At 48.2% G+C, this 15,883-nt stretch overlaps 1 protein-coding gene across 1 annotated transcript in view; it reads right to left on the reverse strand.

The window, feature by feature from the left end:
- Window positions 1-15,883, reverse strand: part of KCND3 (potassium voltage-gated channel subfamily D member 3) — a 79,036-nt gene that overhangs the window by 20,630 nt on the left and 42,523 nt on the right. Inside the window, exon 3 of the mRNA XM_088538909.1 lies at window positions 2,315-2,477. Within this exon, the coding sequence (XP_088395035.1) occupies window positions 2,315-2,477 (163 nt within the window). The remainder of the gene's footprint in view (window positions 1-2,314; window positions 2,478-15,883) is intronic.

Consider the following 15,883-nt stretch of genomic DNA (forward strand, 5'->3'; position numbering starts at 1 on the left):
AATAGAATTTATTTTGCACTCTAGAAACTTTGCAAGGATATATTTCAATGAAGTTGTGTCTTCTGTGCCTATAAGGAGCTGATACTGGTGGACTCTTCTAGGTACTGAAGGAGTGGGATTGTGCAGAGAACTTTATCCTTTCTTGGAAGACCAATGCAATGTCTGTCTGCTGTTAGTTGGGGATGAAGCTTTAACTATTACTAAGATTTGCTCTATTCCTGAAGCAGGAATTGAACTCAGTGGAGGGCGCTGGAACAAACATGTCCTTCAGAGCGGGTTCTTGCCTCCCCGTAAACCTCCGGACCATCTCCGGAGAGGCTGTCATTAATGTGCTGCTCTCGTTCTGCTTAGTATTCCTGCAGTGATGAGCATGTGAGAATTACTCACACTCCTGCCTTGAGAAAACTTTCTTAGCCCAGAAATTCATCCAGTATCAAGGGAATTAGAAATTCATATGGGGAAGGGAGGAATTACAGAGTATGTGTGTCAATACAGCAAACCTTATAAAAGCTGCAATCAATCATATTAACATCAAGCCTCATGGTGTGTTTTCTTGTCACCTGGCGGGTCGCGGTCCAAGGGATGAGGGTAAAGGAGAATCACAAGAATCGCGCGCCGGCAGCCCCATGGGCGAGCAGCTCCTGCCTGTTCATTGGCTTCCCTGGCTGTTCTCCTATGTTCGCATCCCTCCATATCCCCAGGTACCGACACAGGCCCCTCCTAACAGCCCTGTCGGTGCCTCCTTCTCCTTCAGAACCTCCCCAGCAGCAAGGAGCACGGCCGGCCCCACGCACGCCGCAGCCTTACAAATTCCCCCCGTATTCCCGTGCCCAGGAGAGAAGGCAGATAACGTGATGGAGCATCTGGTGACCTTTCGGCAGAGAGGATTTAGGGCAGCCTCACGACGAGAACTTTCCAAGCAGCCTCTGCAATCTGTCTTTGTCATGAGGGTGACAGAGCACTGGAACAGGCTGCCCAGAGAGGTTGTGGAGTCTCCTTCTCTGGAGATCTTCAAACCCGCTTGGATGCAGTCCTGTGCCACGTGCTCTAGGTGTCCCTGCGTATGCAGGGGGGTTGGACTAGATGATCTCTAGAGGTCCCTTCCAACCCTAAGCATTCTATGATTCTATGATTCTATGATTCTATGATCTGGAGTTTGGAATCAGTAGGACTAAGAATTTGAGAGGGTTGAAATGTCTAGTTACTGCTAAATTTCTTAGCTGGTTGCTTCCTATCTGCAACGCTTCAGCCATAGCTTCCATCCCTCCTTTTCACATAGCAGTGATTTTTATATTACGTTGACATTCCTTGAATGTTAATTAGAAGCTCCACATCTTTTCAAAAATCATCTCTGACTGCAAGTCTGCTGCTGGAGCATGTGCATGTTTATGTGTTTTACCTACTGTTCTGCCTACATTTTATTAATTGCTTTGTATTTTGCCTCTTCCTCATGCATTAGTAAAGCTTATTTTTATTAATATGCTGCTCTTTGCTTGTAGTGCAGGAGAAATTCTCCTCATTAAAGCTCTTGCTGCAGTGTCTGCTGCTTGGACACAACGTATGCTCTTAATGCTGGTCACCTCTGCTCCGTGGGAGAGGAGGAGGACACTGGTGCTGCTGGGGCCTGCGAGGACACGGCCGGGTCCTGGCCTGCTGCACCGAGGACCGGTGCACACAGCATCCCAACGGCTGCTTTCGTTTCCCCCTGACTTGCACGTGCTCTTTAGCGTTCCAACGCTGCTAAACAGCATTGCCAGCGTTATTTAGCACTCCCGGCAGAGCTGCACCCCGCAACGGGAGGTGCAGACCAGAGAGATGGGCACGAGTTGTCCTGCCCGGGCCGTTCTGACACCCAGGACCTGCGGGTCCTTCCTGGCTGCTCAGCCCCTCACGCGCCGACGCTTCGCGCGTTCCTGTTCCCGGTAAGTGCAGGCGGCAACGCGCGTTACACCGGCGTGCAGCCTCGTGCCAGGCAAACCATGCTCTAAATCACTGAAACGTAACACGTGATGATCCGTTCCAGGCTCCGCTCCGGCCGGAACGGTACGTGTTCCCGAGGGGGCTGCGGACACGCCATCCATAGGGAGCAACAGTCCTTCAACCTTTAGTTATAGGAGCATCAAACCTCATTCTGCAGTTCTGGTTTTGGGGTGAGTTAGGAGGCTGAAGTTGATATGCACTAAGTCTGTCATGCTGCCCCTTCCATGGGACATACACGTGTGTGTATGTGCATGCATATATATATATGTAGTTTTTGAAGTGTTTGGATGGCGGTGCCGGGGTTTGCCGCGCTGGTCGGCGCGGGCGCCCTTACCTTCTGAGCCCTGCGCTTGTCCGCGCGCTGGTTCTGGTGGTAGATGCGGCTGAAGTTGGAGACGATGACGGGAACGGGCAGAGCGATGACCAGCACCCCGCTCAGGGAGCAGATGGAGCCAAATATCTTCCCAGCAATCGTCTTGGGCACCATGTCACCATAACTGCAGGGGAGAAAAGAGAGATGCCCCTTCTCACACAGTGCCGTGGCACCAGGAGCCTGCTGGGGTTCCCGAGGGAGCAGCAGAGTCAGCACCCAGGTCAGACGGGAGGGTTTAGAAATGTGCCCTATGAACAGGTTCACGTGTGCTTCCCTCGTCTAGGTGACACATGGCACCAGTGGTGAATGGCACCATGGTGGGGAGTGGGGCTGGAGCCGCGCTGTGCTCCTGCTGCAGAGCAGACGTGCCGGCCAAGGCAGCTGTGAGGGTTTAAATTCGCACCCTCCCTCCTCCAGCACCTCCCTCTACGCAGACAGCTCGAAGCAGCCCAGAGCTGCATGGCTGTTCTCATCATTTCCCCTTGTATCCACCTGCAAATGAAGACTGCGTTATGATTCTGCTCCAGCCCCCGGCGGTCTCCGTCCCTCTGCACATTCCCAGACGTTGGATCCGTGCAGATACCGGGATAAGCTCCGGGGAGCTTCGCTCTCCCCTGCGCTTTGCAGTCTAGGAATGACTTCAGGGCAAGGGGTTGGCAACCAGCAGCCCCCGCAAGGCGGCCCTGGCCGCTCCGGTGCGTCCTGGGCGCATCGAGGAGGCCATTTGCGGCCCCGGCCCTGCCGCGCCGCACGGAGCCGTGTCCCGCGCTCCTGCCGCCACCCCTGGGAAAGGGAAGAGCGGGCAGGAGAGCGAGAAACCCGGATTTCTGCAACACACGGAGAAACGATGCTAAAGTCTGGACCTAGGGCAGTCCCTTGTGCAGGGTACTTAAATCTGAGAGGCCTCTAGCTATTGCCAGGTGGTACTTGGAGTTTCTGTGCTCTTCTCTGGGATATTCTTGTGTTTAATGAGCAAATATTGAAGATTAAAATGATTTACAGTTGGGGTTTATTTTTAGCTTTGGTGCCTGCGCGCGACAAACAGAACAGTCATGGGAGCAGCGTCGAGCTGAGTGCGTGTTCCAGCCAAGGGTAAAGTCAAACATTGCCAAGCGCCTCTCTAATCGGCTCAACTTCATTCCCATATCCAAGAACTCACTGGTGTGAGGATTTCCGAATAGAAACATAACTCCTGCACATTACCCAGAGCAGCTTCCTCTGGAGAGTCTTTCACGCGCTTCCCTACCAGGCAAGGGGCTAGATGTTATGGGCACATAACTGGATAAAAGATTACGGTGAGGTTTTCTCTGGGCTGTCACGCTCAATCGTGTCCCAGGAAAGGCTCCATTTCAGGCTAGGCGGCAGCTTTTCTTTGGCATTTTCATTTTTCCAGTTGTTAGGGTTTTTTGTAACATCACCACCTGCAGAATCCTCGGTCTGCCAGGCGAGCGCTCGGCCCCTCGGAATGTCCCAACTCGGAATGTCCCTTAGCACACAAGGGCTGAACATTAATGTAACGATATGTGAAAAGTCCTAACTTCTGGATCAGAGCAAAATCCAGCTACACTTCATTGAAACTTGAACCTATTTTAGATGATTCAGTCCTGAAAGGAACAATTCATTTGTGTTTCTAGAGTTCTGGGTCTCTTCTAGGTATGTGTCCCTTTCCTCAGCTGGCACTGCAACTCTTGGCCACCGTGCAAATAATCTAAAGCTCGTGCAAAGCCCGGAAGAAACATGCCAGATACAAAGCAAAAAGGGATTTGCCCTTCCGTAGTCATTTCCACCATGGAAAGGCTGGGAGTGTGGAATTTAACTGTTCTGGAACTTGCCCGAGGACTTTTCCGTTCTTTTGGCTGTAAAGGGGGTCGGGTGTCTCTACCCTGGTTAGCGGCTGTTACTCCGCACCGTTACAGTAATAGTAGTGCTGTTGTTTTGTACAGTAATAGTAGTGCTGTTGTTTTGTACAGTAATAGTAGTGCTGTTGTTTTGTACAGTAATAGTAGTGGTGGTGTTTTCTCCCGCTGTCAGCACAGGCGCTTGGTGAGGCCGAGGAGCCGCTCCGAGGGCTCCTGCTGCAGATCCCGCGGGAGCCCTTCCCCTCGCCCCGTCTCCCGGATGGGGATGAGGGAGCGGGGGCTGCCGGGATCCCTGTGGATCGGGAAGGGCTGGCGGCGGCGGATCTTCTCCAGCGGCCTCTCCACGGGCCTGGGGACATCAAGGGTCATCAATCGTCATTATGGTGCTCCTGTCATCTCCATCGGGGTGCAGAGGAGGTAACGGATGAACTCGTATCTCATCGCGGCGCCTTCCTTATGGCTAAGGACCCTGTGGGTTTCCTGGGAATGGCGCAGTGTCCTATCCCCGCGTAGCGACTGACAGGACCAGGGCAGAGCGAGGACCCGTGGGCGTCTCGGCCAGGCCCAGCCCCGATCCCTGTCCCAGAGCGAGCCCGAGGGCACTAAATCCCCGGGATGAAGGGGGATTATCCCCGGAGCCCTGCACGGGATCCTGCGTGCGGAGCCGCTCCGCTCCCTGCCCGGAGCAGGGAAGAGCTCTCGGATCGCAGCGTTCCTAAGGGCCGGCCCCTTCCCCAGGCAGCTCCATTTCCGAATTGGGGGGATGTTTCCTGCCTAGTGGTGCCCCAAACCTCATGGTTTTCACATAAAAGCTGTGCTATCTAAGGGAGGAAGGAAACACAAACAACGTGACTTCTGATGGTTCTGTGTTACTGCCTCTCCCTGCATTAACAGCTCTTGGAGAGTCCTTATCTCCCTAACCTTTTGCTCTGTGCAGGGGACTCAGAAGAAGATTCCCTCCAGCCTTTAAGCTTCTGCTGCTACGACAATAATGACAGAATAACAACATTGCGCAGGGTACGATGGCATATGATTTTGAAAGCCCTTTGCTGAAAGAGACAGACTAAAGGATGGAATTAGCATGTAGCTTTCCAGGTGCAAGACGTCCCCTCTTATACCACAGTAAATCACTGGGCAATGTTTTGATTTGCACAAAGAAAAGTCTGAAACTCATCCCGAGCGTTTCGGCTGCGCGCGGTGCCCATGGCAGCTCAGGGGAGCTCGTGTCCCCCTGTCCGGTTGGGACGGTGCGGGTGTAACCGGGCTAACGGTGCTTGGAATGTCCCTTCCAACAGCGCAGTGCAAACAGGGGCAGATCCTGCTCGTGGCTGTGCTGGGCGAACGGGCTGCGGGGTCGGTTCTGCCGGTGCCCGCGGCCGCGCTGGCTCCCGCGGAGCTGCCGCGCGGATTCGCCTCCCGCCCGGCTCCATCCTGCCGCCCGCTCCCAGCCCGGGATCCCCACGCGCCGGCGCCGTCCTCGGCTGCGGCCTCCAGGCTCCCACGGGTCATTTGTTTTATTCCGGGCGCCTGGGAAGGCAGAGGGAGGTCTGGAGCTCCCGAGGAAATGACACCAGTGGACTGAACAGAGGCTCTGGAATTAAGGATGGAGCATTCCTCGATTTGGAGGAATCTGTCCAAGATGGTTTCGGGGCCTCGGGGAAGACTGCTCCACTTTCTGTCTAGTTTTCCCATGTCTGTTAGAGAGATCAAGGTATTTTCATAGGTGTCCCAGACGAGTGTTGTGGGGATTGAGTAGGCAGCACTGGCATGTTATGTTGAAAATGCAGTAGATTTTTGGAAGAATTTTGCAAAGACAGACTGAGCAATTCCAGTCTGTAATGAAGCTTGGTGTTAGGTCGCCTATTAAAATACACGGGAAGCCTGGGCCGGGGGAGGCCGTGCGGCACGCGGCTCGGAGCAGGCGCGGAGGCTCCTGCCTCCCTCACGGATCCCGGAGCAGGAGGTTGTCCCCGCGGTGCCGCGTCGGCAGGGCCGGCTCCGCGGCCGCCGCGTCATCCCCGCGCCCCTGCTGGAGGGGTGGCCAAACCGGAGGCCTCTGGTAGCAACTGGTACCATAAATATGGCTTAAAATAACAGCACGCGCTGCCTAAAGAAACGGGAATGTTTATGTAGACTCAGAAATAAAGTGAGTAAGTTATTTTATACACTGAGGGCTGAGAATGCCTAATATATGCACACACTGGTTCCATTTATTCCTCCTGGCTTGGATCAACTTCTCAGCCTGTAGGCTGTTAAAACAGATGGTCTGAATTTGGGTAACATTCAGACCTTGAGTTGCAGCTAAAAATGGAATTTCATTGGCAAAGAAAGTAGGTCAGAAAGCTAAAGCCCCTAGTCCTAAAATGATGAAAGGCTTCTAATCAAGTCTCCTTTATTACCGTTCATTAAAAGGAGCAGAGGAAGAAACATTCCTAGAGACCTTGAGAAAAGGTTTACAGCGAGGGACGAGCACCGTCCTCCCTGCAGGGGAGCCGGGGTTGGCACCGTGCGTGGGGTGGGACGGGATGACGCGGGATGCTGCTTCCATGGTCCTACCGGCAGGGCCAGGGTCCCAGCGCTAGGACGATATTCCTCCTCACAGGCACATGAGCAACTTGATCTTCTGCTTCGGGAGCAGAAGTGCTGAGAGAAGAGCCTCTTTGCATATCCTCTATTAACACCTTTCACGCTAATAATATTTTCCACGCTAATTCTGTCACCCACCTGACTCAGGTGCGGTAATTTCATCGCCTCTGCAAATTCTGACTTGTATCTCAAGTTTTCAGTCACTCATTTCTTTGCTCCTGGTTGTTTGCAGTCATGTGCCACCCGTTAGAAACCCTTCCTCACTGCAGCCAGCAGTGGTTTTTCAAAGCCTGTTCCAGTTAAGCCCCGTTCAGCCCAGCTCAGCACGCTCCTTCAGCCCTAGGTTAGTATTAAGCATGTATTAATTCTTGTCCACTAAGAAGATAACATACTTTTAAAGATTTTTTTTTTATGGGACTAAGAAGAATGTTTTTTTCCTTTACATTTGACAAACCCAAGCTAATACACTGCATTAGTCCTTTCCCTTTATCCTCAAACTACTGCTGACAATTACGTTTCTCCGAATGGAGAGTTGCTTGCATTTGAGCCCTGCCAGCAAATGCATTTTAGAGGCGGTGTCGGAGAGCTCCTGTTTACTCCCCATTAATGGAAGTTCCGGACCATCCGCGTGGCCCTTTGGCTGGTCCCAGCAGGGCTGGACCCTGAGCACCCCTCACTCCGTGCACCTGAAGGCAGCACAGGTAGCGCCTGCGACGCAGCAGAAACCACAGTGCACTGAGTCATGCAGAGCTCTCCAAAGATGAATAGATGTTTTCTGGGTTTTATTATCTTGGGCTTCTCTAGGATGCCGCTTAATAAAATGTTAGCTAGTTTTTCACAGAAGGGAAGATTTAAACTGTTGACTTAATAATTATACAGAGAAAAAGAGGATTTGACTTCAGTGTAGAAGTAATATAAGAAAAGCTGAATTTCATTTTGCAGAAAATACCTCCAGTCTTAGCCTCCACACCTTACTGTCTCTTATTCCTAATGTTTATTCATTCACTCTTCAGAGGAAACTATATTCCATTTAGGTCTTTGCAAGCTGATCTACCTAGCAAAAAGAGAACTCTGGTTCCCTCATATATCACCAAACAGCTAAGCTGTCAACCAAGTTTTTGATCCTTAAATCTCAGTTTCAGTAACGAGAGATGTAGCATAAAAGCTCTCTTTTATTTATTTATTTGTTGTATAGCAAGTTAGGTTCCAGTTATTGCAGTTATTCCATCTCAGCATCCACGTTATCCCTAGCGGTGCTGCAATTCCTGGGAATGCAGGAGCAGGGAGGCTTGCGGAGTCCCTGCTGAGAGGGGTCTTCACGGGCAGCTTGTGATGGTAACGGGCTTGGAGAAATTACTGTGAACACCTTTACTAATTACTTCACGATTTAGCATTGTTACCATTTTACTACTATGCCAATCATTATAATTTGCTCATAAACAAATAGAGGTGTATTTTATCCCATGCAAAACACACACTAACTGAAATAAGGTTAATTAAAATGGAATGCTGTTTCTTGCAGCCTTCTGCTGAAGGAGCCCTTCTTGTGTTTTCTTGTTGTGACCCAAAGTAATATTTTTAACCTTCATGTTTTCTACAGCTATTAAGCACAAAAGATAATTGGGAAATAGTATTAGGTGAATGACTATCTTCTTATAAAAAAAAAGTCTAGAAAAAAAAATCCATCTGTCCATCGTCTTTATACAGGGACCTGGCACATTTGCGTGCTGCCTTGCAAAACAGCAGGCACTAAAAAGTGTGTGTTTGTTTTAATGGGAGAGAAAATGTCCCGGTTTAAGGCATTATTGATTTCTGGCTGTATGCACTGAAGGCCTTTAAAATTATTTGTTCATTATTAATTCAAGAAGAAACTTCATTTTGCATAGAGTGAAAAGCATAGTCAATTACCTGTTAGTAGATTTTATTTTATTTTATTTTAGTGCATTAAAGCCCTCTGTAAAAGGTATTATTTTGGAAAACATGCAGGGTGGACAGAACGGTCAGTGTTGAAGCTGCCAGTGTTGAAGGCTCCCTGCCCTGTCTTAAATTCTTAACTCTGGAGCCAGCTTAGGGTAGATGCTGGTTTTCTGCCTTCGCTTTATCCTCATCTTTTTATTTTCTGTCTTTTAGGCAGCCTGAGCGTCCATGCTGAGCCCTGTCGCACTCGGAACACAGACACACTGTGCATCCTAATGAGCCGCTAACACTGATTACACAAAAACCAATCTCAGAAATATTTACTAAGTCAAAAAAGAAAAAGAGCCTATGGGGAATTAATTAGCTTTTTAAGAATTGGCTTTTGAAAGCCTGAGATTCTGGAAAAGCTGAACTGGGAAGTAGCTTTAGAGGAGGTGAAAAAGCACAGGAAAAATGGGTGAGTTGTCCTGAGTGTTAAACTCCCAGGCATTGCTGTGCTGCTTGGAGGATGCGCTGGAGGCTCTATGAACATGCATGTATATACAGAGGTGTGTGTGAATATGTATATATATAGTAACTTAGAGATGCACAGCTAACCTTTTCTAATTAATATTTTTCAAGGCTTCCATATGGAATGGTTTCTGATGGTTTATTAGACCAGTAAGGATGTCTTAATTTTGATCATGTTCTTAGAAGCTTGGTTCCTTTAATTATATTTAAGCACCTATGCTACTCTTTAAATAATAAAAATATATGCATTTAAGAATAGCTGTAATCTGTACATTTGCGTAGAATTACCTGTCCTCATCAGAAGATCTGTTTCAACAGTCTAACAACTACCATCAAATAGTCCAGTGTGTAAAGTGTCGGATTTATTGGCATAAGAGACATGCCATAAATGAAAGATGTATTTTCATGTCTAGAAAATAGTGTTGAACAATACATTTCTCTCTATCACCTATTTATGAAATATGGGCCCTAATAAAAGCAAGTTCAAAAATATTTTAAAGTAATGTCACAGGAAAGTTAAGTTCATTGAACTCAATGGAAAGTTTGATATGAATTCCAGGCAAAGAATCCACCTTTATCTGTATTTTAAAATATCTTATCCTTTTCTTTTTTCCTCTAAGAATGTGTTAATATTAATAACAGACATTTTTTTCTGAGTAAGAAATCAAATTCACCTACATACTGCCAGATCTACGCCTCCAGGGAAGAAGAGTGTTCTGTGTCTAGAGCTGGAGGAATAATTCTGTTCTATTTCAAACTCTTCTTTCTTCAAAGACAGACTAAAGGAGCATGCTCCAAATATCAATTTCTTTTGAAATGTTTTGGATTTTTGTTAGGAAAAAAAATTTCAAACCATAAACTTTTAACTGAAACCAGCAAAAGCCGATTGATAACATAGGGTTATTTCTGCATACTCCAACTTCCCTTGTCCGTATTTGATTAAAAACACTGCAGATCTAACATGATTTTTCTTCTGAATAGAAAGAAAAACAACAAGAAAAATAGCCCTGCATGAAGCTCCCTCTTATTTTCTCCACCAAAGGAGTATTTTATCATTCTGAGCAAAAATTAACTGGAGTTGTCCAAGTTTGCCAATGATTGATAGTGTCACCTTAAATGTTACTGGTCCAAACTTGTTTCTCCTTTCTCGCTCCTCCAGCATGGAGGGAGGCAGTTTGCCAAAGAGCCGAATTCCCTCTGTGCCAGGGGAGGGACGGGCCGTAGCGGTGCCGGTGTCGGAGCAGGGCCGGGTCCGGTACCGGCACCCGAACCCTTGTGCGAGGGGCAGAGGCTGCCCCGTCTGCTGCCCCCGCGCCAAAACCTCCTCCCCTGCCCGTGTTGGGATCCACAGGCAGATCCTGCAGGACCCGGTGCCGCTGCGTGTGCGGATGGGTTCGTGTCGCACGCTTGGGAATCCGACCTCACCCGTTTCACCGTTCATTTGCACAGTTATGTTATATTGTATTTGCTGCAAGATTATATAACGTGCGCAATTCTCTGCTTGTCTCGTAGTGCTTGGAAAGTTGATTTTGAGCTTTTAGCCTTATAAATCTGTTTCTCCCAGATGAGAAAGCAGAAGGCTTGCAGTGAAAATTAACTTGCTAATAAAAATAATTAGCACACAAAGGGACGATCACCAAAACGAAACCTTGCTTTGTTTCCCTAAGTGTGTTTAAGTATTGCATGAATGGAAGCAGATTATGAGAGTAAATCATTAGTGGTGTGTTCCTTGGGACCAAGCTGAAAGATGGTTCTTGTCTCTGTAGATGCCTTGGGCCCTTTGGTTTCTATTTTATAAATCCAAGCAGTCAGATCTTTATGCACATTTATAAGCATTTCAGGAAAAACAAAGTAGTGGGTTGTCTTGTCTATTTTCTCGCAGCACTGTTACACAGTGAAATTTCCATTTTACTGTGTCTACCAGTAAATCCTTTGTCTAGTCTCAAATCCTCTGTCTAGCCCTTCCCGACACTTCTTGCAGGCTGGTAAGTCCACAGCTTCCCTGTAAGCAGATTTTATTTTCTATTTTACTTTGTCTCCTAGTAGATTCTTCCCCATCGTTTGCACAATCTGAGATTCAAGCCATCGTCTAGCACTTCATTCCCCCTTCTGTGCTGAAGAATCCCCTTTCCTTTCTGTACTAGCTTGGTAAAGGTAGTTAAAGGCGCATTATATGTCCCCTCAATCTTTATTTTCTCTAGGATATCACAAGAAAATACCTGGAGAAAAGCTAGCATTTCTGGATTTGCCTTTTTTCCTTTCCTTTTTTCTGTCTCCCCTCCTGTTGCTACACACGCGCCTGGAAAAGTTGAGCTTTTCCATGTAGCTATGACTCCTGGATGGCAGAATTGGAGTTGCTGCCTTCATGAAAACACTTGCCGGAATTCGTTCTCTTTTGCAATTTCTGATTCGCCCTCCTTCCTCCAGGTAGGAACCACCATAGATAACGTATTTGAATTTATTTATGGGGGTGATGCGGAGCAGAGGGACCAAGTGACGAACGGTTGTAGCGGGCTGGCTGGGGAGGGAAGGCTGCGTGCCCCAGAGCTGCGTCTTTGGGGGGGTTTTGACAGATCTTGCCTAGGGGGGAAGCAAACCCGATTTTGAACTCGTGCTGGGCTGGGCTTGGCTGAGCTAGGAGCCTGCAGGATTCCGCACGCGGATTTCCTGGCGCTCCGCAGGTTCCGAGCTGGGCTCTGCTGCTTCTCTATCCCCGCAGCAGTGCGAGCCCCGCCAGCAGCAGGGAGATGTCAGCCCTCTGATCCAGTGCTGGATCAAAAATGTCAACTAAAAATATCTCGTGTTTGCACGTTTCTTAGGGGTGGAGAGGATGGCATCAGTCTTCAGCCTGCGAAGATGCTCGGTCAGAACCCGAACACGGGATACCTGAGACACAGGGAGTGCCTGTTTTAGCATTACTTTAAATCCAGTGAAGCACAGGAATGCAATTAAAGCTGTGCAATTACAGTACTGCTGTACACGTGTGGCTTGGTGGAGATGGAGGTAAGACATCAGTAATAAATCTGGGGGTAAACCTGGCTGGAATAGTGTTTGGGTTCTGCGTTCGCTCGCTGTGCTGCTGCAGCCCTCGCCGCGGTGCGAACGCCCCGTCACTGCCCGGCTCCGCGGTGGTTTGTTTGCATCCTACAGGGACCTGGTTTGCTCTCTCTCTTTTTTTCGCAGACTTTGGCATCAAACTGATATAAAACCTAATGTCATCGTGAGTCAAGAGAAAGAGAAATAATGGATGTTAGTAAAGAAAAGTGTCCGGTGCTTTCTATTTGCCAGATGAAGTGTTTTCAGTGCTGAAGCGGACGGGCAGCCGCTGCAAGGAGCCCGTTCCCATCCCGGCACTTGGCAGCGGAGCCCCGGGGAGCGGGAGCCTGGGGACACGGTGGGGACAGGGCTAAGGGCGGATGGGGGAGCGTCCTCCCCGCTTGGATCTACCTGCAGGAGCCTGTGGAGTGTTTTGGTAGCGGTTAATTAGTTAATGTTACGGTTGGGCCAGGAGAGCATCCCCGGCCTTGCCCTTCTCCCGTCTAAATCGCGTCACCGATACCTGAACAGCAGAATCCCGGCCTTCCTGCCGAAACAGGGCACGAGGCTCCAGGAATCCAGTTTGCTTTCACAGCAGTAAATATAATATGGAGACATGCACAGCTTGTGCTTGATGTAAGCAGTGAGATCATTGCCCTGTTCCCAAATCCTTTTATTTTAAGATTTATTTAGTTGATAAACTTTGCGTATTTGTCCTTTACTTGTCATCTGCAGCTCGTGCTTATCCCCAAGGTTGGATTGCCTTCTGCTACCACTCTGGCTTAAGCTTCTTTCACTTAGGATTTATTGATACGGGAGATGCAGAGATGTCGCCTACCAGATGTTGGAAGTGTGGGCAGAGCCTCCAAGGGCTGAGACCTCTCACTCATCTTCGACCTTGGACACCCTGAGCAACCTGTTCCCCTTCCTAAAACTGAGTGAGATTATTTTCTTCTCTCTAATATCCAGTCTTTTGCCTTGCCATTTACTTAAGAGAATTTGTTTTCTGCATTTGTACAATGTCTAGTATGTAGCTTCACTATTTGCATTTTTATTAAAAATTCATATTATTTAGTAGGTGGCATTAATAATAACCAAATGCCATTTTATATAATTTTAAAAGCAGAATTTCCTATTGGAAATCAATGAGGATGTTTTTCAAAAATCAATTATCTGAATGTCACTTGTTATATAAGAAGTATCTATATTTATCAGTGCTGATATAAGATGCTGGGCTGATCTGTTTATGGCCTACACAGAGTTCTCCAATGCTCTTGCAGGCAGCCAGTTAGCTGTCAGGAGCGGATGACTTTCAGGCTTTACCGATGTGCTCCAGCTTTAAAACAGAAATTTGCAGATGAAAGATCCCAGCTTCCAGAAATAGATCCCTCCTGTGGGTTATTTTGTCATTAAACTGCACGGCCTGTACGAGGCGTCCCATTAACCTCCCGGCTCGTCCCCTCTCGGCGCTCCGCGAGCCAAGGTGAGCGCGCGGCTCCCCGGGGCCGGCGCGAGGAGCGTCCTCGTCCCGCACCCGGCGCGCGGGGCCGCTGCAAATCAAGGTTAAACGTCACCTTTTCCCCTAATAAAACTGCATCCGTTGCATACGAGACCCACGCTTGCAACTTGCAGAGGGATCAGAGCTCTTTGATTGAGTTTAAAAGCTTGTGTTGGTCTTCACTTTTTATCTCTCTATATTCTGTACCTAATTTAGCCTGGGGTGTAAGCAGTAAAAAATTACAGTGTAACCTCATCACCTGTAAGCACTCTAGTGGGAAAATATGCAGCACCAGCAGGAATTCAGACTCAAGATGTTAAAAAATATCCTTTCATCAGTGCTCTCTTCCTCATTAAATGTGGCGTTTGCTCATAAATATTCACCAAATAAAAAGGGAGGAACAGGTAGAAGCTAATACTGTACAGTTCAGTTCCTCTGAATTTTCCCCGAGGGTTCTCTGAGCTGCATTCCCAGCCCTGCCCTTCCCAGGCCGTGCCCGCCGGGACGCAGGGACCGCGGGACCCGTCTCGCTCCCGCGTGGCCTCGTTACCTGCTGGATAAATTCCCCTTCCCTCGCCCAGAGCCAGGGAAGGGCACTGAGATCCAACCTCGAGGGAGGGTGCACGGATGGGGTGGCGAGGAGCAGCGGATCCTGCAACGGGAAGGGGCGAGATGTGCAGATCCTCGCCCTGCGCTTCCCGCTGCCGGTGCCTTTATGGCATTGGGAAAACGGGAGTCCTCGTGCGGCCTGGAACCCAGACTGTTGCAGGGACGCTCTGTGCCCGGGGCAGTGTTGCCTGTCTCTGGCTTAGCTATCTCAGCATGAGGTTTGGCTCACCAAGATCAGTTTCTATCTAAGCAAAATGTCAATGAACTTCATTTTTCAGACGCCGTTTGTCCAGGAGGACACCAGCGGGGAAAGAGCTTTTTGGAAAGTTCATTAGTATTTGTAAGGTATTAGGTCATGGCTGTTTCAGACCTAGATTTTCATAGGGTCCTCTGGGTAAGTAAATGGGCTACTTTGACTTTCAGGGATTTTTGTGTAAAATGCACCTCCATAGATAAATGTGGTTGTTCTTCAAACCTGACTGTGAAGACTCGTATCTAACTTTGTACCAACAAGTGATTTTTGAAGTGCAAAAGTAGAAGAAAATATAATCCCTCACCGGAGACTTTGCAGCCTTCTTAAGGCTGAAAGTTTTTTATGTTGCTATTTTTAAATCTTTGACTTACTTTAGAAGAACTTGATGCTTGTGTCATTTTATGTAAATTGGCATCCATCTGTCACCACCTATGGTACCTGAAGGGCTTTAGACATCTCTTTGGAAATGCACAGGATCATTCCTACTGAAGTAATCAGTGCAAGCACATCCGTGACATAATATTTCTCCATAATCATAGCGTGATTAACTATGGATAGAGTTTGGAGGGAGTTTTTACAGCAGTCCCAAAGACGCTGTGGATCCTGAAGGCAGACCTCCCTTTCTGAGGTATTTAATGGAGCAGGGAATATTACCTGTGCACCCGGCGTGCCCAATAAACCCACGACCGCGGTGGCCGGCGTGTGACCGTCACCCGGGGCCGTCAGCAGGGCCAGGGCACTGGGGAAGCTGAGTGCAAGATCTAGAACTAGCCCAGGATTGTGCAGAGAGCACATTGAAGGGGTGTGCAAAGGAGCAAAGCTACATGCCGAGGATATTACAGAAAAGGTTTTAATCTCCCAGCAAAGCACATCATTAACAGGTGTTCTAAGCGATTACATAGAAAGATTGCAGGTAACCTATTGCTCTGCTATACCCAGCAACATTTGATTAACCATCAGTCAGAGGCCTGTTAATCAATATATAAATGGAATTGTGAGAGAACGCATGACCAAAAATAAATACAGCGTGATGAAATTTGTGCATACAGGGCTAAATGTTCTGGTAAAATCCTTACAATAAAGATGGAACTGTTAATCTCTGAAATGTGCTTGGTTATGAACTGGGGATTTAAGATTCTGGTGGAGAAGCCATTTTCCTGCTTCATTGTGGTTTTCAAATTGTTATTAATAAAACATAGTGCTGTCTGTCTTGATGCAGAGACCTTAGTCTTAGTACATGCCCTTCCCATTTATTATTTATA

This window comes from Tinamus guttatus, unplaced genomic scaffold (assembly GCF_059628265.1).
Source record: "Tinamus guttatus ecotype Peru unplaced genomic scaffold, ASM5962826v1 Tinamus_guttatus_pri_ptg001272l, whole genome shotgun sequence".
In the NCBI taxonomy this organism is placed as follows: domain Eukaryota; kingdom Metazoa; phylum Chordata; class Aves; order Tinamiformes; family Tinamidae; genus Tinamus; species Tinamus guttatus.